The sequence below is a fragment of the Belonocnema kinseyi genome, chromosome 1 (genome assembly GCF_010883055.1).
Source record: "Belonocnema kinseyi isolate 2016_QV_RU_SX_M_011 chromosome 1, B_treatae_v1, whole genome shotgun sequence".
Classification (NCBI taxonomy): Eukaryota; Metazoa; Arthropoda; class Insecta; order Hymenoptera; family Cynipidae; genus Belonocnema; species Belonocnema kinseyi.
The window spans coordinates 134,749,653-134,777,254 of record NC_046657.1 but is presented as its reverse complement, the minus strand read 5'-3'; the positions used below and the strand labels follow the sequence as shown (position 1 = coordinate 134,777,254).

General features: G+C 33.8%; 1 protein-coding gene across 1 annotated transcript; it reads left to right on the top strand.

Annotated features, from left to right (window-relative positions):
* Positions 1-7,209: 7,209 nt before the first annotated feature.
* LOC117180153 lies at positions 7,210-7,758 on the top strand. The gene has a single exon (XM_033372503.1). The coding sequence runs from the start codon at positions 7,210-7,212 to the stop codon at positions 7,756-7,758; it is 549 nt and encodes a 182-aa protein (XP_033228394.1).
* Positions 7,759-27,602: the final 19,844 nt, after the last annotated feature.

Genomic DNA, 27,602 nt, shown 5'->3' with positions numbered 1-27,602 from the left:
TCGTCGATTGATCGGCAAGTCACTGAACCTAATAGTTATAACGTAACGAATTTTTAAACGTAATTATCTCGAAATTCTCTGTTCAAAAAATGCTCGTGCTGTAACTTAAAAAGTTATTGGCCGATTAGGCTGAAATTTGTAGGGGTTTCTCTTTATGGTACTATCGGAAGGATATACCTAAAAGTTTAAAGATATTGGGTTATTAAATAATTTTTTTGGGGTTAAAACTGTTGAAAAAATGATCGAAAATTTGAACCTTCGCTTAAACAGCCGATATAAATTTTAATTTTCAACTTTTTCATTATTTTATAGGTTTATCCTTCCCTTTAACACATAAGTAATCGAACAAAAAAACCTTTTTTATATCAGATGAATGGAAAAATTTTGACAGCTGCAGCAGTTTTCGATTCCTCGGAGCAGACGCTTGAAGAAATATTCTGCAGGGTCGCCATTTTGAAAAAAAAAGAAAATCACATGTTTTTTTACACTTTAACAATGTAAGAAAAAGATGTTAAAATTAATAAATTATCTAGTTATTTTATCAACATAAAAAAATTAATTAAAATTGATTGATTTTACCCTTTCTAAAGGTATCTCCCCCCTTAAGGTGAACAAAATACCTCATTTTTTAAATACTTTCTTTTACGCGCAATCATATTTTGGTCCTTCGAGTCGCGGATGTTTTACCAAATGAACACGCGTTTTAAACAATTGCGTCAGTTAGTGCAAACGTTAAAAAAACATTGCCTTTGTTATACAAAAATAAAGCTAGTGATTTTAAAACTAATAACTAAACAAAACAGTGACTGTGCACTTAGTGAATTTAAAACTAATAACTAAAAAGAACAGTGATTATGAAATTAGTGATTTTAAAACTAATGACTTAATAGAAACGGTTAAATTCATGATTTTAAAACTAGGGACTCAATAAAAACTGTTAAATAAGTGATTTTAAAACTAATGACAAACAAACAATTCAATAAAACTAATAACTAAATAAATCAGTGAGTCTGACAATTTTCGGACTAAAATTAGCAATTCCAAAGTTAGTGCCGTCAAATTCCGTGGGCTTTATTCTCACGCCATAACCAACAAGGAAAACAAAGCAAACCAACAACCCTAACAGGATAACCACACGCTCCAAGTATTGAAGTCTATAAGGATTCAACTACATTTTATGAAATTCAAGAAAAAAAAGGACATCTCTACTTCCAAGGAATCCAATAGCAGTGCCAGGTCTGTCAAGGAATCAAGGTAAGTGCATTGAGTTACCGATAGTTCATTTCATTACACCTTTCCTTATATCAATCTCGTGATCGTTCGCTTGATAGCTGCTCATAATTTAAGTACGTTAATTTCCTACCATCATGACAGACATTCAAATATCGGGTTTAAAAAAGCAACGGGGAAATATGAAGCGCCAGTTAACTAATTTTGAAAGCGTTCTTAATCCAATTGAAGAAAATACAGACTATGGAACCCTCGATTTGGCGTTGCGATTATAAAAATACGAAGAATTATGGGATAATTTTAATTCAATTCAAACTCAATTAGAAAACTTTCAGCTCGATGATTCATAACAACATTCGAAAATCGATTCTATATGATAAGCGGTACAGCAAAAAAGTATATACAAAAACTATCTAATCAGTTTTCAATTGCGTCCACAAATTCTAATTCTCTTTCTAATATTTTGAACACCCCGTCAATTCAGAATCCACATTTAGAGACAAGTTCCAATTTGAATATCGTGCAATGTCAAGCTTCAGAGACATCAGGGTCTGAAATAAATTCGGGTTCAGGTACGTTTCAAGGAGTTTCAATTCCAGAACACACTCCAATTCAACTCGCATCACACTTTGAACTTCCGAAACTTTGAACATCTACCTTTCATGGTACATTTGATACGTGGCTTGCCTTTTATGACTCATTTCACTCTATGTGTCACGACAACCCAAAGATTCCAAGTATTAATAAATTTCTGTATCTCAGGGCTTGTCTGAAAGGTGAGGCAGCCGATGTTGTAGCTTTACTTGAAACATCAAGTGAAAATTATCTTGTAGCATGGGAATTGTTAAAAACCGTTACGAAAATAGAAAGTTTATCGTGGAAAGTCACATCAAGGCTTTATTCGAAATCCCAAGAATATCAAAAGAATTTTCAATTCGCTCATTGTTGGATCATGTGGAAAAACGCGTCCGGGCTCTCCGAGCACTTGATCAAACAGTAGAACATTGGGATGCACTTCTAGTTTTTATTATTTTTTATTATTCGAGAAAAGCTCAATAATTACACTCGCGAAAAATGGGAGGAATCCATCAATAGCAATCGAAGACCCACCTTGAAAGACCTATTTTCCTTTCTCGAGTGACGTGCGCTAATTGAAAATACACAAGTAGCCCAAAAACAAGTTCCCTTACAAAACAACACCACAAAAAATGATATCAAATCGCGATCAAATTATGGTTCAGCTTCGTCCTGTATGACAACTACGAGGTGTGTTCAAAAAAATAAGGTGACTTTATGGTTTTCTCAAAAGATATTAATTTATTCCTCAATATTTATGTTGTCCCCTTCAAAATTATTCCCCTCAGATGTAATACACTTGTGCCAACATTTTTTCCAATCATTGAAGCACTTCTGATAATCATTTTGTGATATAGCCTTGAGTTTTTTCAGCGATGCAGTTTTTATCTCCTCAATCGTTGAAAATCGACGTCCTTTCGTGGGTCTCTTCAGTTTTGGGAAAAGAAAAAAGTTACTGGGGGCCAAATCCGGTGAATATGGAGGCTGAGGCATCACTGTGGTGCTGTTTTTGGTCAGAAAACCTTTCACAAGCAACGATGAATGAGCAGGTGTATTATCGTGATGCAAAAGCCACGAATTGTTTTTCCAAAGTTCCAAAAGTTTTTTGCATAACGCCTCTCGCAAACGGCGCATAACTTGAATGTAATACTCCTTATTGACCGTACGACCTTGTGGTAAGAATTCCTGATGCACTACGCTACGGTAATCAAAGAAAATAGTGAGCAAAACCTTCACATTTGACCAAGCTTGACGTGCTTTTTTCGGTCTTGGAGACTCAGAATGCTTCCACTGAGACGATGGATTTTTTGATCAAAATTAAGCAGTTTTGGGACAAATTTCGCTGACACACGTCTCATGCCCAAAACGTCCGAAAAGATAGCATGGCATGAGCCAACCGATATTCCAACATCTTCAGCAACTTCTCTGATGGTAATTCGGCGATTTTTTTTGAACGTTTTCATCTGTTGTTGACAAGCTGGGACGTCAACATTTCAAGAGTTTTATAGCACTGGAATTCACACAAAATTTAATGCAAACTCTTTACTCCATTTTTTTCGAAAGAAGAAAATCGCCGAGCACACCAAACCCTTCTAACCTTTTACGCCTCTGCCAGAAAAACAACACGAGCTATATAGTAAAAACTGTGAACATATGATCGTGACGCGTGTACCAATACAAAAAAAAAAAAAAAATTAAAACTTAAATGTACGTAGCCCGCGAAAATTGAAAAGTCACCTTACTTTTTGAACACACCTCGTATTTCGAAGGCCGACAATCCGCATGTACAGTGCCCTCTATGCTCAAAAGTCACAACTGTTTCAGTAATAATCACCGCACTGTATATTGTCGTAAAGGCAAAGATATTATAAGCCTAGATGCGGCACGTGTATAGTTCGAGGAACTAATTGTAGACGGCGCTCCCTGCGAAAAATGCCCGATCCCCCCATGCCTCTCAACCCGAAGATCGCGCCCACCAACTACTTTGCCCCTGCAATCTCCACCCGTCGAACAAGTGAATCAAATAGCCGATACTAAATCGGTAAATACTAAATATTTAAAAATATAAAACACAAATTTTATATTGAGTTTTTAAATTATTATTTTCAATTAATGAATCAATTAAATGTAATTGTATCGTAATAAATATTTTTAGCTGCTACATCTTTTATGGAAAAATTAGTCATTTTGCAATTAAAATTTACTGTCTATGAATAATATTATTTTGTTGTTTTGAAAAAGAGGCGGTAGAAATTCTACTAAATGAAACTATACACTTGAAGACATTAAACGTTTTAATTGATAAACATATTGAGTTCAAATTTAAAATAATTAATTTTTAAAATAAATATGACCGTATAGCATTCTCGCATGTATAATTAGCGATTTGGAATTTTTAGATGTAGAGTTAAATTTTATAGGAATACCGCCTCCCTTACGATTATTAATTTAAGTAAACAATAATTCGTAAATTTCTATGTTTGTGTAATTAATTATGAATTAAATCAATTATATTTAAAGAATAAAATTATATAATAAAATTATTATTTTTTTTTAAATATATTTTATAGAAATTTATGTATCTTACTATTTATGTAAATTATGTTCCGATTTTTTAAATTGATAACCCCATAATTTCCAAATTGAAAAAATGTATTTTCGAATTTTACTCGAGTGGTTGATCAGAATACATAAATATTTTGCCTAAAATTTCTCAATTTAAGCTAAAAGGTCAGAAATTATTGGAAACTTTCAAAAAATTTTATCTCTTAATTGTTAGTTTGTAATAAAATAATCCGTAAATGAATTATTTATTGTCGCGGGCACATTCTGATCGTACGCTGTGCCCGTGGCTCGCAAGGTTGAGCGCGTCTAGGGCGCGCGTCTGTTGATTCCCGCGATTCGCGCTCAGATATTCATTATTTGCATGTAGAATGCTTGAATGAAACATTATCAAAAAGATCTCTTTAGATCGCAGTACTTATATGCGTGTTCATATTCTGAATTGTTTACTTAAATAAGTATAGTTAAAGATTAAGTTTCTCAATGCTATGTAGGCTTTGAGGTACACAATATTATTGTGACACTCGCGCTGTGCACTCGTTTTTTGACAGGCAGTTGTAAATTTATATTTTCTGAACCACCTTAAAATAAATTTAAACAATACAATCCTTTTTTAAAACATTTTCCTCTATCTCGCGTTGTTATGCTAATAATAGGATTTTGGTTTTCATATTATCTTTTATAGATAAAGCAATATTCCTACAAGTCTTCTTTTCGATTTTTTACGTATCTCGCGTCTTTTCGCGTAATGTTGGAATATTCGATTTTCTGCATATATTACTTACGATAAAACAAAATTACGAATCCTATTGAAAAATAGTTAAAAGAAATTTTGTAGGATTTTTCAAAACCTATCATTTCTCTTTGAGACTTTTTGTCGTTTCATCTTCTTTCGTATCCTGCATAGTTTGACCACAAAATGGGATTTTTTATTTCTCATCATTTTTTGTGCAATAAAAATAAGAATTTTAGATTTTACAAGAAAATGCAAAAAGTTTTTATGATAATATTGTGGGGCCTTTAAAGACCAATGTTTTTCTTTACTTTATTTTTTTTCATATCGTACGTTGTTTGACTTAAAATCTTGATTTTCGATTGATATTAAGCATTTTGAAAATGCTATAACTCTGAGATTTTTTTTTTATATAAGAAAAAGTCATCAGGACCAAAATGTCTGTTTAACGAACTCATCCTTTCTTTTCGGACTTTTCGGACCTTTCTTTTCTTGTACTTTCTTAATCATAAATTATGAGAATGAGAAAAATTAGAGGCCCTTTCATTTCTTTTCTTCATTAATTTTAGTTTTTAAATCATTTTAATTCTTTAAAGTAAAACACTGTTACTTTCCTCTGTAATATTAATATTTTATCCAATATAAATAAAATTTAAAATGAAGTTTCTTAAGTATAGACTCAATATACTTGTTCTCTGTCATTCTTTTAATTGTTGTAATTTCATTTTCTGAGTTTTGTCGATTTTTCGTTGTTTATTTTTATGCTAAACAAATTTTAAACTATACATTATAAGGATAATTTCATTAAATACAAAAATCGAAACTTTAAGGGGCCGTCAGAAAAGTGCATTACCAAATGCATGGGGGGGGGGGGTTATGCTAAAAACTATGGTTCGAACAGGGTTCGGGGGTAAGTGGAAGAAAAATTACAAACTTAGATAACATTATTGAATTATTTTAATTCTTTGGAATTCTTTCTTTTTCCATTTTTTTTGTAATCGCCTTAGTTGCTGAGATGCTCCCCTATACGCCTTATATTTCTTTTGAATTTTGTTGGATTCTTTGTTTCTTTGAATTATTTTGATAAATTATTTAGATTTCTTTGAAGTTGTGAATTCTGATGAGCATAAGAATTGCAAGTGGTTAGCTGCCCTCAAACTTTTAAAATTAGATTTTAATGTCCAAGGCACAGTCTATTTCCTGGTTTTTGTAATTAATCAAATTCTAAGAAAAAAGATTATACATTTCAAATAATAAAAAAAAACGAATTTTAATATAATTTTGATAAACAATTAAATGAGTAGTGAAAACCTCAATTTTTTCCTCGGAATTAAATGTAAATTGTCAATTCGACACCATAGAGAATCGTAAATCGTACTTCAGTTATACCTTAATTGAGCGAAAAAATAATAAAATATTTTAGGATTTAAAAATACACGTAGAAGAAATGTATACAGTGAAGTATAATTTTTACAATTTCGCTACAATTCTAAAATATGACAAGGATTTTTTAAAACTTATTTATATAGTATCTCGAAAATTTCTCTTTTAAAAGAAACCAGACGAGGAATTAATTTAACTAAACTTTATTAAATTTAACTAAATTCTGAATTAAACTAAAATTTATTTACTTTTTAAATTTATCTAAATTTCATTTAATTTTAAATTTAGTTTTAAAAAATAACTTGTGAAATTTCACTATAAATCTAAAGTACGAAAAGAATTTTTTTAAATTTATTTAGTATCTCGAAAATGTCCCTTTTTAAAAAAGAAAACGTAAAAGAAATTAATTAATTTTAATATAATAAATATAATGATTTTAGGCCCTCATTAATTTTAATATTTTCGGCGTGCAGAGACAGCCCTGAGTCAGCTATAGATTTGGCTGGCTAGCTTTCACGCTCAATATCCGTCGCAAGTAATTTTAGGAACTGCGATGGTCGAAATTCAAAATAGCAAGGGTCGTTTCATTCCATGCCGTGCGCTATTAGATTCGTGTTCACAGTGTAACTCTATTACTGAAAAATTTGCATCTATCCTAGGCCTGTGTAGAAAAAAGATAGAGCTCAAACTACAAGGAGTTGAATATCTTCAAACAAGTATCAAACATGCGACCTTGGCAAAGGTTAAATCTCGCATCAATGATAGTATTTTCGATGTCATTCCTCATATTTCAAGAAATTTCAGGTCAAATTCCTTCTATACCTCTAAATCGGAAACTCTTTCAAATTCCAGATAATATCATTTTAGCAGATCCCGAGTTTCACAGACCAGCTGAGATAGACATTCTTGTTGGCGCAGAATATTATTATGAGCTTTTACGCTCAGGTAAAATTCATATACCTAATCAAACTGATGTTCTGCAAGAAACAGACTTAGGCTGGATCATTGTTGGGCGATACAATAAACCACCATTGTCCAAACGGTCAGTTTCTTGTAATCTTATAAAATTTCAGGAACTGCCTATCCTGTGGGAGTTAGAGGCAGAAAACAATGTCAAGCTACGTTCAACGGAAGAGGAAGCTTGCGAGTCCCATTACGTTAATAATATTGCGCGTGACGAAATGGGTCGATATATCTCTAAACTTCCTTGCAATAAGAAGAAGGACTCTCTTGGAGATTCGCGCAATACGGCCTTTCAACGTTTTTTGCTTTAGAAAGAAAATTCGAAAATAATTCCATGCTAAAGTCTCAATGTTCCGAATGCATATAAAGATACCTTAAAGAAGGACATAATTCTCTTCTGTCCAATCGCGTAATATCAAATCAAGGTTTTTATCTATCTAATCACGCGGTAATAAAGGAATCTAGTTTAACTACAACAGTTAAGAGTCGTTTTTGATAGCTCCGCGAAGTCATCGCTGTGTATCTTTAAATGACACTCTTATGGTTGGTCCCACCATACAAGAGGATCTTTCTTCCATTGTAACACGATTCCGATCATTCGTGTACGCTCTTTCTGCAGACATTCAAAAAATGTACAGACAAATTCAAATTACAATAGAAGACACCAAGTTTCAAAAAATATTATGGCGTCCGAATCCCTCTGAGCCTATAAAAATTTATTGCCTAAACCGAGTTACATTTGGCACAGCTTGCGCCCCGTTTCTGGCAATTCGCACACTTTTTCAACTCGCGGAAGATGAACGCGAATCACACCTAGTCGCAGCTGACATTCTTAAACGTGATCTCTACGTAGACGATCTAATATCAGGAGCACAATCCTATGAAGATGCACGTTCTTTAAGGGATGAATTAATTAGGCTTTCGCGCAAAGGGGGATTTTTCCTTCGACAATGACGTTCGGATTATACTGGGATCCCAAGACCTATTCCATTCTTTACACGGTCAAACTGTCAAAAACTTCCAAGCAAATTACTAAAAGAAATATCTTATCTGAAATCTCAAAATTATTTGACCCATAGGGCTGTTAGGTCCAGTCATTGAACAGTTGTTTTTATTGAATAATATAAAATTCCATCGATGTATTGTAATTCTAAATTTCAGGAAGCTTCAATTACATGAGTTTTTCGACGCAAGCGTCTTACTGCAACTTTGTTAGCAAAATTATATAGCTCTACGTCATAAGCACTTCACATGCAATTTTCAGAGGTATATTTTTGGTCTGATTCTACAATCGTTCTTAATTGGATAGGCACTCCACACACTTTAAAAACGTTCGAAGCGAATCGCATTGCTGAAATATAGAAGAAAACTCATGCTCATAAGTAGCGACATGTTCCCACCCATGATAATCCCGCTGATCTACTTTTACGTGGTCATAAAGCACAAGATTTTGTAAATAACGAATTTTGGTCACATGATCCAGGTTGGCTCAGTGAAGACGTCATTGCATGGCCGTGCTTGAATGAACAAATCTCCTCCCTAAAAATTACTAAAGGTGGAAATGAATTACTACAAAGGTTCTGCAACATGCAAAAGCTTCAACCAGTTATCGCCTATTGTTTTCGATTTGTTAATAATATCGAAACCAAGGACGAAACAATACGAATCAAGGGTTCAATCACACCAGCAGAAAGTAACGCTGCTTTATATGTAATCATTAAAGTCATTCAGACAGAAACGTTCGCTAAGGAAATACGTGCTTTGACACTTAATCAAATTGTCAATTCAGACAGCAGTCTTGTTAGATTAAACCCACTTTTGGATCAAGGTATAACTGAGTGGGCGGTCGACTGACACTCGCGAACATACCTTATGAGCGAGGAACACAATAAACGTTTTCAGGCAGGAGTGCAAACAACCTTATATGGACTGCGTGAACGTTAGTAGCCAATCGACGGGCGCAACGCTATCAGACACATAATCCGACAATGTGTGAAATTTTTTCGAGCAAAACACCACGAAATAAACTATTTAATAGGAGAATTACCTAAAAATCGTCTTACATTCACGCGAACTTTTATCAATGTAGGGGTAGATTACTGTGGAACGTTTTCCATTAAAGTACGCCGTCTTCGAAACCGAAGTAAAATCAAAACATATATTTCGATTTTTGTCTGTTTAGCTACCAAAACAGTACATTTGGAACTCGCGAGTGATTTAACCACTGATGCTTTTATTGCCTGTTTAACGCATTTTTTCTCTCGCAGGGGACTTGCTGAGTCTGTAAGTTCAGACAATGCCACCAATTTTGTGGGACAAAAAATGAAATAAGGGAATTGTATAAAGTTATCAAGTCACTAGAAGAGAATGAAACCTTTCAAAATTACCTGACTACCAAGGGAGTAACCTGGAACTTTATGCCGCCCAGAGCTCCACACTTCGGTGGGCTCTGGGAACCTTCAGTTAAATTATTCAAAAATCATTTTACCCGCGTAGCTGACAATGCACTTTCAACTTATGAACAGCTTCATACGTATGTGGTCGAGTTAGAAGCTATCCTTAATTCTCGTCCACTTACGCCTCTGTTTTCGGATCCGAATGATTTATTTCCACTAACCCCAGGTAACTTTCTTATCGGCAATTCTATGACTAGCCTTCCAATGACAGATTTGCCTACGATACCAGTTAATCACCTAAGTTGCTAGCAATTCGCTCAACAAATGCGACAGCACTTCTGGTATCGATGGCATCGGGAATATTTAAAGGAAATGATTTCCAGAAACAAGTGGCAGGTAGCCACTGATCAGAACGCAATCAAGATCTGGACACTCGTCGTCATGAAGGAGGATAATATTCCACCCATTCCGTGGAAGCTAGGTCGAATCATCGACACACATCCAGGACAAAACGGAGTTATACGCACGATCTCTCTCCAAACTCTCCAAACTGAACTATTTTTTTGAGAAAGGAATGTGTTCCTTTTAATATTCTATCCATGATTCTGATCTCGGTCAATCTTATTATTAATGAATTAAATGTCAATCTCTATTGTATTAATCAGTGTGAAGGTTATAGCAATAATTGATTCTCCGTATATCTCAATCATTCATCTGAAGTGTCAAACTTACGATCTTAAGTTCTAACATTTGTTTCAATTTACGAGTTAAGTTGTTTGTGGTAGTTAGCATAGTAATTCACTTTCGTAATTGTCGCTTGTCGTAATTGAGCTCTTTATGGAGGTAATGTCAAGATATAAACACGCAAACCTACTGTTTCTTTTAGGACGATTTTTTTGCATAAATTTTGGGTCCGAACTTTCGGAATTTATATTGACCATCACACTTCGTTTCCACTAAGTTTTTCCGAATTTTTTCTTCAATCGACTTCTCTGTACTTCGATCATATTATCATTCCATTTTGACAACCGAACTCTTAAGATCGCCTCTGCGAGATAGTTCCGATTTTAACTATTGTAACATTTTCCAAGTCTATTTCAATGTACAATTTGAATGTTTGTGTTGTAATAAAGTTATCTAGTTTTAAGGTGAACAAAAGGCCTCATTTTTTAAATACTTTCTTTTGCGCGCAATCAGACTTCTTTTTTTAATTCCGAGAATTTTTCCTATCTTTCAAAGTTACTAACCTCTTTTCCATTGAAAATAACTTTTTCTTAATTTTCTATCATTATTTAAAGTAAGCCACCTTATTTAATATCAGAAAACAAAGAGATTGGCCTATTATACATTCCAATTGTTTACAATAATAAGCAATCTACCCGCACTTCTGATATTTGTCATTTGTTTAAATTTCCTAACTTTGAATGTTCAAATAAATATACTTTTTGGAAGGAACCTAATCATAACCTACACCATCTTAATGTGCAATTCGTCCCCTTCAAAGTGCCGTTAGAAATTTCAAAATTAATTGATTGAAAGAGAAATGACATAATTTTTGCAAAAAAATGGTCAATTTCAGGATTTTTCGCGATTTTTATTTGTTTAAACATTTTTGTTCAACACTTAAAATTTATTAAGGTAGTTGTGCCGAAATGGGACCCTACTTACGGATTGTCTGAAATTTTCAGAATATGTAGAAAATATTGTTATCTAATGATTCATACCCTATTCAGCTGATTCGACCGTTTCAAAAGTCCAATACGATCAATTATGTTTAGTACTTTTTGCAAGGATCTCCCATAGCTAACATGGGAAATCACCAGATTACAAAGTCTATTATGAAAACGAAGCTTACCATTGAGCTTAAAAACTGCAGATGCAAAGAAAAATATAGTGTGGATTTTATTTTAAAAAATAACAATTATGGACCGTTTAGTATAAAAGATATAATGTTGTAAAGAATAATGTTTCTGCTCTCGCGTGGCACATGGTAGGTGTAGGCAGTGACGATGTGGCAACACTGTCACTCAGTATTGCATAGCTGAGTGTATACATTATGAACTGTGGCTAGACCACAGTTCCATAGAGAATAAGTCTCTTTAACTGTCAGCGCCGTCAATACAATTTTCTCCGGTACAACAATATGCAACTGTCTGGAAAGTTGATATCGGCCCCCATTTTTAACGCCAAACGATTTCACAAAGAAATTTTTGAAAAACATGAATAAGTTTACATTACAATTTTGAAAATTCTGTAGTTTTTATAATTTTCACCACCAAACAAAAACAAACAAAACCACGGACAGTCTGAACAGCCTAATTCCAAAATCACCCCGCGCCATCGCTACCATAACCTCGCGCCATTTTTCGTCTACTCGAGATCTTGGTATGTTTTCTAAAATATGACGGAATGGTTAACATAGAAAAACAACGACGATTTAAAGAAAAACAAAGTATCTTTCTCCATTCCTTAGAATAAGGCAACAAAAAGAGATTTTATAGTGGAAATGGTATAATTTTAAAAGCCAGATAACATAAACCGTATCTTTCCTAGAAAGAGTAAAAGATGTGGCCTCAATGTCATCAAAATAATCAAGAACTGAATTACTTATCAATCGAAATCATGATCGAATCGACAATTAGTCTAGTAATTTAAAACCTTTTATCATTGGACGGGGTTTTAAAAAGCATTCAAGAAAATCTGTTCGCTTTTCGCATTTAAATTTACTGAATAAGCTTAATTGTGTGTACGTTAGGGTGGGTCAAAAATAACAAATTCTGGGATTCAAAATCGCTGAAGCGCGAAAAATTAGTTTATTGAGCTCCTAAAAAAGTACAATTTCTTTTGAATAGATAGACATGAAGAATCGGTACCCGCGCTCGAATAATTTTTTGTGAATTTCTTCTTTGCAATGTTTTTAAATTTTCTGGAGTTTCAATTTTTTTACATACCTGAATGTCAAAAAATTCTTCCTAACTCTTTGTAGATTTTAACCAATTATTTTATAATAAATAATTCCTATTTAATTCACTTATGCTATCGGAAAAATTTCTTAACACCTTTCTGAATATAAGAATACGTTTTTCGGGTACTTAAAAACTTTCGAGCGACAAAAATGCACTAGGAAAAAATCGCCATGACCAAGGATCGAAATTGTAAATACATCGATTTTTTTGAAGGACCCCACACTAAATGTAAAGGAAAAATGGCTTTCGGTGGATTTGGCTGAAACTTGTTAAGTGTATAGATTATAAGGGCCTGATGAAATATCTAGCAAAATACTAGGAAAGATTGACAGACAGTAATAAATGCGTATTCGACAATGATATATATTGTACGCAAGCCGTAACTGCCAATCGCTCAGCGCACAAGATTTTAATTTAATAAAACGTCACTGCTGTAACGCCCAAAACGGTGCCCCAGTAAGATCAACATCGAAAGAGGTTATTATTACAACGCTATATATCCCTTGCTGATCTAAATGATCGAAAAATAAGTGCTCGAAATTTGTGATCTAAAATACAATATATGCTTCCGTGAGAGCAGATAAGGTTCCAACGTCAGGTCGAAATTGCCGAACGCTAAGTTTAAATTAATAACTGATTTAAAATACTGACCAAACACCGGGACAAGCCTTTCCAGGAAATGACTTCTCACCATCAAAAAAATAGAAGATGCTTCGCGGTATCTGTCGAAGACCTATCCAATGGTGCCTCGAAGCATCTTATATTTTTTCTTCAGTGGGAAGTGATTTCATGAGAATTGTCCTGGGAAAACCTATCCAATGGTGCCACGAATCATCTCATATTTTTTGGAAGTGGGAATTGACTTCCTGTAAAGACTTCTCCAATAGTACTGCGAAGTATCTCATATTTTTTGAAAGTGGGAGGTGATTTTCGGGAAGACTTGTATGGGGAAGACCTGACCAATGGTGCCTTGAAGCATCTTACTTTTTTTGGAAGTGGGAATTTATTTCCTGAGAAGACTTGTCCAATGATACCACGAAGCATCTCATGTTTTTTCTTGTTTTTTTTTTTTTAAGTGGAAAGTGATTTTTTGTGTAGGCATGTTCCGGGGGAAGACCTATTCAATGGTACCTTAAAGCATCTTACACTTTTTTGGAAATAGAAAGTTCTTTCCTGGGAAGACTTGTCCAATGGTGCCACTAAGCATCTCATGTTCGCTTTTATATGTGGAAAGTGATTTCCTGACAAGACGTGCCCTGAGAAGACCTATCCAATTGTGCCTTGAAGCATCTTAAACTTTTTGGAAATAGAAGGTTATTTCCTGGAGAGACTTATACAGGGAAGATCTGTCCAATGGTGCTTCAAAGCATCTTATATTTTATTGGAAATGGGAAGTGACTTCCTGAGAATAATTGTCCCGGAAAGACTTGTCTTATGGTGACACATATCGTCTAGGAGAGACTTTTCCTGGAAAGACTTACATATAATGGCCTTGGCTATTGGAGTAGTGCTTTATAGCCATATATACTATTGGAATATCTTTACTATCATCAGGCTCACCGAGGCATGTTTTATTATTTAGACCACATCTCAAATCTCATTTAGATCAGCGCATGATATATATATCACCCATTTTAAAATCTTTTAATGGAAATCAAAATTCTGCAAATGATTATGAGCAAATCTCTTAATCGGGAACATTTTATCGTGCTGATATTACATGATTTGATATTTTTAGTGAATAGCAAGGTTAACATCGATAGCGGATAGTTGGAGAAACATCACATAACAAACACATTTCCTTCCTGGTGAGCATTAGGCGAAGGTACGAGCACTTGCCGTTAGTGACTTGGTACACATATTAGGGGCACGTTAGTTGCGTTACAAAAAAAAATATATATATATATATGTAATAGATATATACATATTCTTCCTCAGATTTTTATACAAACAAAAGGGATATTTATTGTGAATATAATGTTATCTTGTATTTCAAAAGAAAATATTAAACTAGAAATCCTATTTTGAGCTGCCGGATCGAAGAAGGGCACATAAACTGGAGGCTTTCAGAAACATTGCGAATCTTTTCCCCCACGTAAAAAGTTGTAATTTGTTTAGTTTTCTAATTAAAGCCAAAAAACTGGCTTTTTTGTACAAATTAATTTTGATTCGCTTTTCACTTCAACTCGTGCTCAATCAGTCAGTTTTAAGGATTTTTCAATAAAATTTCAAGGGAATGTAGTTTGAAATGTTCTTCGACTGATTGAGCAAAAGTATTAAAAAAATTTATATAAAAAAATTGTTGTTAATTTTTTTCCGATGCCTGGTGCTTATCCGACTTCTCTATCTTCCAGCTTTTCGTTTATCGAGCGAATTTTGAACAAAAAAAAACTTTCAGCCAGAAAATTGTTGACAACAGTACAAAGAAATTTTCTGGAAAATTTTAGCCTAATCGAATTGATAATTAAAAAATTATTAACGTCGCAAGTTGATTGCGGCTAGACGACTCGCGCGCGGGCTGTAGGAGCAATCTCAGAAGCGATTCATAATGCAGTTCACCGACGCCAAAAATAAAAAGTAATCAAGTAATTAGATAATATCAAGGTATTATGCATAAATAAATATTAGTGCATAATGCAAAATAATTTATACATTTAAAATTATGTACAATGGAATGGTTTTTATTTTTAAGACAAACTTCACAAAATTAAAATAAAACATAAACATCTAATCGTTGTGATTCAACGGATTCTTCATCCCGAGAATTTTTCAATGCTTCAAATTCGTGGAATTGAAAAAAGTGGAACGTCGAGAAAGTAAATTTGTTTTTCATTGATGCTGTAATAGAGCGTATTATTATTTATTTATGCATGATACTCTGTTGATACCTGATTACTTAATTAGATTTTATTTTTGTGTCTGTGAACTGTATTATAAATCGGATTTGGGATTCTTACTACAGCCCGCGCATGGAGCCATGTAAACCTGACAGAACTAAGTCATCAAATCATTATGTCTGCTATTTCATAATTAAGGGCTTATTTAGGGCTAATTTAATGCCCCAATGCCGAATTTTCGGCTCTTCATTGTTTTTAAATATGCAATGGTTCTATCAGCTTTACTTCAAGCCAGCAGCACCATTCTAGGAATCGGTCAAAAAACAGTTATATCAAATTCCAATTTTCACAGGAATTTCCGGCTCATTTCCGGCTCGAGATATCCTGTCGAACCACCGCCCTACCTTCAAAATTAAAAAAGGGCCACGGAGGGCAAAGTTACAAAATATAAATTTTTTAATTCTCTTCCCAGCATTAATAAGGGACTATTTAGGGCTCACTTTCTACCCAACTATGGATTTTACTACTTAGCCCTTTTCATAAGAAATTCCACAGTGCTCCCAGTTTTTCTTCAAACCAACAGCACCATTAGAGGAATTGGTCAAAAAATGATTATATCAAATTCCACTCTTCACAGGAATTTCCGGCTCGAGAGACCTCTGTCAATATGAATAAAATCAATTTGTTTACAATTTCATTTGGGGCTTTCACGCATTTTAAAAATGTATTTCCCTTGAATAACTTGAGGCTCATTTAGGGCTTCTAAAATATTGTTGAATGGAAGCAGTCAGATTTTTCCATTGCCGTTTTTTTTCTTATATATGGTATTGTGGCATCTAAACGTTGAAAAAATACTTGGAAGAAACAATTAAATCCATTGTTTACCCTGGAATAATTTAGGGCTCATTATGAACTAATTTTTGCCCGTAGTCCCAAATTATGTCTCCATTGTTTAGAATAATAATAATAGATTCTTAAATTTGAGACCACAGGCTCAAATAAATCCATAATGACCCCTAATTTATGCAAGGGGAAATAACTTCCGGCCGACAATATTGCAGGAGCCTTAAATGAACCTGAAATTATTTCATTTTTGAAAGGTTTGTTTAAACAAAATTTTGGTTGCTGTTAATTTTGATTATAATAGTCCTAGAGTCCTAAATGAGCCTTCGATCCCATGGATTTTCACGATTACGAGAATATAAAATTGGGTTCCAAAAGTTGAAAATTAGAGTCAGTATGAAGCACCTCGTAAATATTAAGAAATAGATCAAATAGATTATTATTCTTAGATTTTTCATCAAAAGAATGTACTGCATAAATAATAAGAAAGAAATATGATAATAGGAAGATGTAAAAGTATAGTGAAACAATATACAGGGTATTTAAAATGTCCCGGGACGGTTGGATATTTCCTCAGATAAAATATTTTTCAAAAAAGTGAAGGTCATTCCTGAAGTAAATTTCAACGAGGAATTCAATTGTGACCTTCATTTTGACCTTGAAGTTGACCTTCGTGGCTTTTTGAAGCTCAACTTTGTTTTTTTAAATGGTTTTTTCAAAATAAATCATAGGTCAATTGTAACTTTCAAGGTCAGTTAGAGCTTATTTGAAATTAACAAAGTTTTACAAGAAGTCAGTGCAATTCCTAAAGTAAATTTCAACGAAAAATTCATTGGTGAGCTCTGTATTGATCTTCAAGTTTTTTTCACGGTTTTTTCCAAGCAGTTTACATTTACGTTTAGCATTACCCAGGAACAACGACGTGGACGTAGTAAATTCTGTTCCCTTTGGGGTGTTTGATTAGCGTGAGTCTCCTTGCCTCTAACGTTTCGGGGTGCTTGATTAGCGTGATTCCCCTTGCCACTCACGTTTCGGGGTGCTTGATTAGCGTGCGTCCCCTTGCCTCTCACGCTTCAGTGAAGATGTTCAAACTGAAAACCTTGAGCTTCTTGACAAAAACCTATGCGATTGTAGAAATGATTGACAGCATTACGAATCATCTGCCTATCAATCAAAGTAGCCTATTGCAGAATCTGATTCTGCAATTTGTCTAAGCTTTGCGGTTGCGTTGAGTATACTTTGCTCTTTAAATAACCCCAAAGAAAATAGTCGAGAGGCATCAGATCAGGATATCTAGCAGGCCACTCGATTTCACCTCTTTTTCCAATCAACCTTTGAGGGAACTGAGTACCCAAATATGCTCGAACCTCCCTAAGGTAATGAGCCGCTGCTCCATCCTGCTGGAACCAAATATTTTGAAAATTATCGCCTGTCATCTCCCTTATTCTTGGTACAATTTTGTTTCTGAGAAGCTCTTCATATGCACGGGCATTGAGATTACCATTGCTGAAGAAAGAGCCTATCAATGTATCATTCAAGATACCGGCCCAAACATTAATCTTTTGTGGATATTGTGTGTGACTCTCCAACATCCAATCAGTATTTGTATCGGACCAATATCTACAATTTTGCCTGTTTACTTCACCTTTTAATGTGAAAGTAGATTCATCTGAAAATACAGTATTGTACAAGGAAAGAGGATCTCTATCAATTCTGTCTATCATAATTTCACAAAACTCAACCCGACGATCAGGATCGTCTTCATTGAGCTCTTGTACCAGATGAACTTTGTAAGGATGGAAATTAATGCTTTTTAAAATATTTCGCACTGTTTCAGGAGCAACGTCACGCTCATCACTAGCTCGACGTAAGCTAAGGTGTGGGTTTTCAACAAATGCTTGGGCTATATCTACCTGCATCTCCTCAGATCCTGCAGATTTTGGCCGACCAGTTCTCTGAAGGTCCTTGATAAATCCATGATTCATAAAGCGCCTTACAGTTCTTTCAATTGTTGATTTTCAGGCAGGATTTAACCCTTCTCCATTACGAAAAGTGCGATTAAAAAGCAAACGAACTTGATCATAAGATCGAAATCGATCTCCCCAACCACGTATCATTAATACAGATACCCTCTGTCGTTCCGAAAGTTTAGCTTGCGCCATAATAATCTTTTAGCGAAAGATAGTAAGTATGTACTCGCAATACGTAAATTTAGTTTCAATTCGTAATATTCCTATCGAAAAACGATATAGGACTTACGATATCGCCTTAGGTATTGACTTAGGTATCGAAAAACGGTATAGGACTGTATAACTCTTCGGTGAGGAACAGAACTCTCACCAGAACACCTGGAACTTTTAATGAAAAATTTCCTTATGATTTTACAATATTCGAAACGCTGTAACCAAGATCAATACAGAGCTCACCAATGAATTTCTCGTTAAAATTTACTTCAGGAATTACACTGACCTCTTGGAAAACTTTGTTAATTTCAAATAACCTCTAACTGATCTTGACCGTTTCAATTGACGTATGATTTGGGTACGTACCTGAACGTAGAATTTTCCGCTCTATCGATGGCAGATGTAAAAAATGGGGTTTCCATTTAAAAAAATAAAGTTGACCTTCAACAAGCCATGAAGGTCAACTTCAAGGTCAAAATGAAGGTCACCATTGAATTCCTCGTTGAAATTTACTTCAGCAATGACCTTCACTTTTTTGAAAAATATTTTACCTGAGGAAATATCCAACCGTCGCGGGACGTTTTAGACACCCTGTATGATCATTTTTTAGCCGATTCCTCGAATGGTGCTGCTGGTTTGAAGGAAAGCTGACAGCACTGTGAAATATTTTATAAAAAGGGCTAAGTAGTAAAATCCATACTTGGATAGAAAGTGAGCCCTAAATAGTCCCTTAATAATGCTGGGAAAAGAATTGAAACATTTATATTTTGTAACTTTGCCCTTCGTGGCCCTTTTTTAACTTTGAAGATAGGGCGGTGGTTCGAAAGGATATCTTGAGCTGGAAATGAGCCGGAAATTCCTGTGAAAAGTGGAATTTGATATAACTATTTTTTGACCGATTCCTCGAATGGTGCTGCTGGCTTGAAGTAAAGTTGGCAGCACCATTGCATATTTTATACAAAGGAATAAAAAGTAAAATCCATATTTGGATAGAAAGTGAGCCCTAAATAGGCCCGTCTTTAAAGTTGAGAAAAAAATCGAATATTAAGTTTTTGGCCCTTTGCCCTTCGCGGCCCTTTTTTAATTTTGAAGGTAAGAAAGTGGTTTAAAGGGATATCTCGAGCCGGGAATGAGCCGAAAATTCCTGTAAAAAGGGTAATTTGATATAATCATTTTTGACTGATTCCTTGAGTGGTTCTTCTGGCTTGAAGTAAATCTGGCAGAAGCATGTATATTGAAAAAAAATGAAGAGCCGAAAATTCGGCAATGGGGCATTAAATTAGCCCTAAATGAGCCCTTAATTATGAAATATTAGACATTATGAAACGCTGGAAGTTATACAAGGCCGATAAGCGCAAGGTATCAAAAAAAAATTAACATCAATTTTTTTAAATAAATTTTTGAATTACTTTTCCTCTACCATTCGAAGGACATTTCAAACTGCATTCCCTGAGAAATTTATTTGAAACTCCTTAAAACTGACTGACTGAGCACGAGTTAAAGTGAAACACGAATCAAAATTAGTTTGTACAAAAAAGTTAGGTTTTTGGCTTTACTTTGAAAACTAAAACAGCTACAACTTTTTGCCTGGGGGGAAAAAGATGCGAAATGAAATTCTGGATCTATATATGGTCTTTAGAAATTAAAATATGTTTAACAAAGCTTCCAGGGGCTTTTCCACTCCCAGCGAAAAAAGTTTATGTGCCCTTCTTCGATCCGGCAGCTCAATTATTAATAATCCAAGACCCAACATAATTCCAGATAATAAGATACTTAAGATATTAATCCAATAATCCAATCCAATTAGTGATTTTATTGATAATGAAATTATTAATAATAATAAAAAGAATTATTGATGATTATTTATAATAATGATTATGAATAGTATTAATTATTAATTATATATATATATAAAGGTTGTTATCATTTGTAAAAATAAATATTGGTAATAAATTATTAATAATAGTAACTTGGTTTTAAGAAAAAAATATAATGTGCATATAAATTTATACGTTTCCTGTAAATAAACCAAATATATAAAGATTCAAATAAATTATTGAATAAAATGGATAATGAACAAGAGAGTAATAATAAAATATTACATTCGAATAACAAACAAAAAGTAGACTAACTAAATCAGAATTTGAAATTAAAATACATTATTTTTTTTTAGAAAAAGATTGTTTATTTATAAGAGATAATTTTTTCTTATAAGGGGAAAGGTGCAAAATCTCACAAATTTTACCCATATAGTCTATGGCAGCAAGCGGCAGAAAAAGTAGCAACGTCTAGACTGGAAAGTTAGGAATCTATTTTACCATAAGAAACTGTAAGATTCGAAAAAGAAATGACGGACAAGAATTTGAAATAAGAAATCAAACACGGCTCATTAAAATTTATAGGCAAAAGTCATTTATTGCGAAATTTGAAAAATAAGAGAGATGGTATTTTGAGCGTATAAAGCTAGGTAATATTAAATATTGTAAACTCAGAATTAAAAATTAAGGAACTTTCGACACTAATCTTAAGGGGGTATCCAGGTTTTAATGACCTTTTTTCAACAACATTTTTTTGTTATTTATTATCATTTAACATTTACAACTTTTTAGTATGTCGTAAGGCATGTTATTAACTAACGGAAAAAATTTATTTTTTATTTTTTATCAATATTCAGCTAATTTCTGGGCGATCTGATGACGCTGTGTTGAAAAACGGTCGCCATGATTTTTCAACTTTTTTTAAACATTAACTAGATCAAATTGTTAATAAACAGAAATTAATAATCAAGACTGAGGTTCATGCGATAGCCAAGTCTTTTCTGAATATTTTCCACAAAAAATCGAATGAAATCGGCCCAGTAGATCGGCTGGAATCGTGACGACCCCAAAAAAACGCGTTTCGAGATAAACGCGTTTAAAGTTTGAAGTACGAAAAATTGTGCGTTCCGACCGCTCGAGGCCTTTCGAGGTAATTCGTTTTCCGGCCACTTCTGTTACGCCCTGAGTTCGAAAAGGGTTTGTACCTTATTTCTAAGGATACACAGGGACTGAAAAAGAAAAAAAATCGATTTTTTGAAAATTTCAAACCTGGCTACCCTCTTAAATTAGTGACGCGATATTGTAGGAATATTTTTCCTAATTAAAACTTAACCTAGAGCTGAAACTTTTATTAAGAATTTTTGAGGGAAGGCGAAAATTATTTCTTCAGAAGAAATAATTTAGATGACAGGGTGAATAAGGTATTTACATCACTCTAACCTCAAAATCTCAACTTTGACATGATTCTTGCACCTTTAGTGGTATAAAATACTGTTCGACATTTGTGTGAGAGGTGATTTTTAGCGAATGAGACTCTTCTCACTCGTTTGGTTCGTGCGAAAAACCTCTTATTCACTCAATAATCACTTCTCACATACGTATCGAAATGTACTATTTCATCGTTGTAATCGCACGCACAAGTTTTTGGAGAAGAAAGAATAAAGATTAAATTCCTGCATATCAGTCACCGTAAAAATATGACACAAACAGGAGTCACAATAGGAAGGGAAAAGTATGGTATAAAAGAAGGGTAGGGGCTTGGAGTTTATTCAGAATGAACATGATTGAATGAATTGATAGGATTGATTCAGAGACTGACGATTGGAGAACTTGCTTTGAAAGCAGCATCGAATCTGTTTCAAAAATTGATGAGATGCTCATGATAGATTGATAGATTCTGATCTATCAGACGCATCGAATCGATTGATTGAAGTACTTTGCGCTCTGTGACAGCCATGTCACAGAGCTCACAACCAGCCTCCTGCCCAGGAGGAAGCAGCACCCCCAGCAAAGTAGCCATCACCAAGATGGAAACGGAAGAAGTTGAAAGCAACTTCTCAGAAGTATCCATCAGGAGTAAGAAGCGAAAACTCGCTAAAATATCGCCTAACGCTTCGGACAGCGATAATAGTAGCCAATCCTCAGTCACTTCTATGAGAGGAAGCAGTAGGACGTCGAGAACGTCAGTAATTAGCTCTGCGCAGCCTGACTTAAAAGGAGTTAATGATCCACCTAACCCTAGCACTAAAAAAACAGCAGGTTCAGGAAAAATACCCCCTATTAATGTAATTGTGGATGAGGCTAACCACCCCTATACAATTCTCCATAAACTCCTTAAACAGTCCACTCAATACCCTCCCATAGTATATAACATCGGCCCAGATGTTTATTCAGTTCGCGTGTATTATATTGAAGACTACCGTAAAATTATAACTAATCTCGAGCAGCAAGGCTTCCAATACTATCTGTATAAAAGCATTAACTTGCCACCCATCAAGCTCGTTATACGGAATATCCCCACTGCATACCCGGAAGATTCAGTTCTCTCTGAACTCAGAGAGGAAGGATACACTATTACGTCGGTCGCTCGCATGAGAAACCGACAAACTAAAAAGGCGCTACCTATGCTTCTAGTAACGGTCCCAAATACTCCACAAGCAAAGGACCTTCTCAATCTCCAGTCCATTGCCTACATAAAAATAAAAGTTGAACCCTACGTTAAACCAAAGGAAACTTCGCAGTGCTACAAGTGCCAAAGATTCCATCATGTTTCCGACATGTGCCATGTCACTCCACGTTGTGTGAAGTGCGGGGGAGCGCATCTGAGTCACGAGTGCACAAAAGATAGTGAATCGACGCTAGTAGTCAATGCCCCAATATCACAAAAATTACCGCTTTACAGCACAGTCGTCGCCTCTACATCAAAAATTAACACAATCAAAACTCACACTACACAATCATCCAAAATCTCAAAAGCCACTAATAATCGAGCTAAAGTACCAACCACCGCGATATTTTCCATCCCACAAAACAAAAACACTCCAGTAATCACTCCCAATAAAAGTTCATATACTCAAGATTTAAAAATCAACATTACGGAAGCTATAAATTCAACCGCCGAGATTATAAGTAATATACTTTCTCTTGCTATAGAAAATGGCCAACTTCAATAAAAACACAATAAAAATAATTTTTTGGAATGCTCAGGGTATCCTTAAAAAAAGACACGAATTAACAACATACCTCTACTATAATAATATTACCATCAGCTTGCTCAGTGAAACTTTACTACGCGAATCCCTTCGCGTCGACCTAGTTCGTGGATATAAATTGTACAGAAATAACACTATTAGAGGAACCGCGATTCTAATTCAAGAAAATATCGATCACCACGAACTAATAATTCCCAAACTTGAAGCCCTCGAAGGTACTGCTATACAAATTAAAATTCACGGGAAACCATATGCTATAGTCTCGCTCTATCAAACTCCCTCTCGCGAATTTGCGAAAAATGACTACAGAAAAATATTCAAACTTGCACCCTCGGTAATAGCTGCAGGGGACCTAAATGCCAAACACTTAGCTTGGAATAGCAGAACAACTAACAAAATTGGAAAATAATTATTCGAATTTATCATTGATAAGAATCTCTCAGTTTCATCACCAGATTCGCATACTTTTCACCCTCACAACACCAAACATAAATCTGACCTTATTGACTTTGCAATTACCAAAAATAACTTTTATACTCATGATACTTGCACCATTAACGAATTAAACTCAGATCATCGACCAGTTCTTCTAAGCTTTTTTACAAACTGCGAAAAAGCTCCGGTTACGCCTCGCTATAATTTTGCAAAAGCTAATTGGCGAACATTTAACTTGACCCTAGAAACATGTGTTAATTTTGAACCTTCAATAACAAACGCTAGCCACATCGACGAAGCCATAACTAACCTTACCTCTAGCATAAAAACTGCCATTCACACTTCAGTCCCTCAGACCACCATTAACAAATACGATCCACCTGTCAGCCCCGAGATTGAAGACCTTATCCACACTCGCAATAAACTCTGCCGAATGCATCAAAAAACTAAAAGTTGTATCCTCAAAAACGTTATTAACCACCTTCGGAAAACTATAGCAATTGAAGTTCAAGAGCGCAGATGCAAAAATTGGAATAAAGAAGTCGGTAAACTTCAAATCAAGGATAACTCTATATATCGTATGACTAAAGCCCTAACAAAGCCGCGAAATAATATTCCCCCTCTCAAGAATCCAGACCAAACGTTTGCGCTCTCTCCTATCGATAAAGCCAATCTCATAGCGGAAAATTATGAAAGTAACTTCGCTCCATACGACGAGCCATCCGATTCTCAGCACATTGCGGAATGTGAAAAAATGGTTTCCGAATTTCTCAAAATCCCAAGCACTGATAACTTCAAGAAAATAACCTATAAGGAACTAACCAAACAAGTAAAAAATACTAAAAATAAAAAAGCTCCCTTAACCTAATGTAGCTAGGACGTCATACTGAAATTAGCTTAAATGACAAATATAAAGTAGGGACACTGTAGTAAGGGACGCGCCCACGGCTGTGTGGAGGGGGGAGTTGAAGCCAGCGGTAGAAAGCGCGATGTATTTAAACGGCAACAAACACGACAAACACTAAGCATATAGAAGGTAACGAAACGTGAAGCTATAGCAAATTTCAATAACTGTACAGTATCTGCTGTTGGAACGAAAGTATCGCTCGACCAATCCGCACTCAGCTGCCTGTTTGGCGCATCCCTCACTACAGGGTCCCTGACCACTTCAAGATGTCAACAAGCACTATTCGCATACCGAACCGCGAAGCTGTAGTAAATTTTGGTATAGTATCTTGATTTGGAATGGAAGTGTCTCTCTCTCCTCGCTCGACCAATCCGCAGTCAGCTGCCCGATTGGCGTGTTCCTTAATACAGGGTCCCTAATAATATAATGTACTCATTCATAAAATTCATAAAAAACTTGATGCTGTTTGCAAATAATATATATATGTAACTATAACTAATTATTTAAAACAAGAAAGTCATGAAAATATGTAGTTTAATATGAATAAAATTTAATTTTGAGATACATTTTGGAAGCTATTCGAATTTCATATTTTTATGATTTATTTTGCTCATATTATTGATTTTATTATTTGTTCTCGTTAAAAAAATTATTTATTGTTAAAATTATTAATCTAGCTAATGAAAAAATTAATAATATTCAAGACCTCAGTGACAAAAATATTTGAAACATATACATGATTAGAAGAATGAAACAAAAATACATAACTTATATCCAATATAAATACAATAATGGTAATTGTAATTAAAATGTTTGAGGGAATAATTGGGTAAAAAGTCAATGACAAGACTGATAAATGAGATAATGGATTTAATATAATCTATACTTTTTCATTCGAAAATATCCAGAGTTTTAAATTTTTTTTACGATTTTGAATTGTTTTGTTTTAATCTAAAGATCATTAAATTTTATAGATCTTGACTGTCCGAGCTTTGGTCTCCTCTTTTTTTATTAATAATTTATCCACTCAAAGTATGTAAAAACAAACATTTTGTACATAATAAGTTTTTACGCTTTAATAACTGATCAGGAAATCTTTATATTGTCTAAATGAATGTTTAGGGACTCATAGGATCTAAATCATTTGTTTATTATTCCATTTATTTGTTATAGACCAATTTTATGAACAAATTGCAAATAGTCTTATTATCGGTAAAAACAATTTTTTTGCTACAAGAATTTGAGATCTTTCAAATGATAATTTCCTTCAATGGTCAGAACGACTTCAGGTATTCCTTAAAATAATAAATATTTCATAATATTTGATCAAATATAAGAATTTAAATTATTGTAAAGAAATTAGATTAACTAATTAAAAATTTTGGCCCTTTCGCAAAAAAATTTGTTTTTGCACTGGAAATGTTTTAAGCTATTGGACGAAGGACTTCTACTCACAAAAATGTTAGAGAAAGTTAAAAATAACCACTGTTATTTACAATCCTTGTGAAAAAATATTTAAACTTAAGGTTTCGTCAAATTTTTTGTCATTAAATGTCATTTCTACATTAGTGTGAAGCACTTTTAGCAAAAAAAAGTTGACCGATAATAAGACTATTTGTCAGTTTGTTTACAAATTTGTTTATAACAAATAAATGGAATGATAAACATATTATTTGTATTTTATGAGTCCCTAAACATTCATTTAAGACAATATAAAGTTTTCCTGATCAGTTATTAAAGCGTAAAAAATTGTTATGTACAACATTTCAGTTTTTACATACTATGAGTGGAAAAATTATTAATAAACAAATAGGAGACAAATGTTCGGAGCGTCAATCTGAACAAAACAAGCGAATTTCCTCCACTGTGCATCATGGGTACGGTACGTTTGTTTATAAAGTTTAATAGTTTATAGTCTGTTCATTTTAGAAACGAGATTTGCAATAATATAATTAACTATTTAATTTAAAGTCTCCTTTAAATAAAAATTTTTTAATAAAATTATTAGGGGTCGAATGCAATGAGAAAAAATCTTTCAAGATTAAGCAACAAATAAATGAGTAAACTGTATAAATAGTATATATGATATTCGGTTCAATTTAAATAAATATATAAATTATATTAAATAATAATAAATCCATTTTCTCATTTATTAGTCTTGTCCTTGAATCTTTACCAAATTATTCCCTCAAACATTTTAATTACAATTACCATTACTTTAAACAAATATTTTCTTCAAAACTTGAAATTGTTAAGATTTTAAAGGTACAAAGATTCTTTACTTTGTAACTTTAGTTGTGCTCTGACATATTTCAATTATTATTGTATTTATATTGAATACAAGTGATTTATTTTTTAATAATTCTTCTGATCATGTATATGTTTTAAACATTTTTGTCATTAAAGTCTGCAAATGTAAATGCTTTCAAAATGTATCTCAAAATTAAAATTTGTTGATAGTAAACTACATATTTTCATGACTTTTTCTTTTTTAAATAGTTAGTAATAGTCACTCTTATTTTTTCATATATTTTTTATGTTTATTTGCAAACAGCATCA

Excerpts from the sequence above, each read along its gene's own strand:
- LOC117180153 (XM_033372503.1), top strand. The coding sequence starts at position 7,210 with ATGCGACCTTGGCAAAGGTTAAATCTCGCATCAATGATAGTATTTTCG.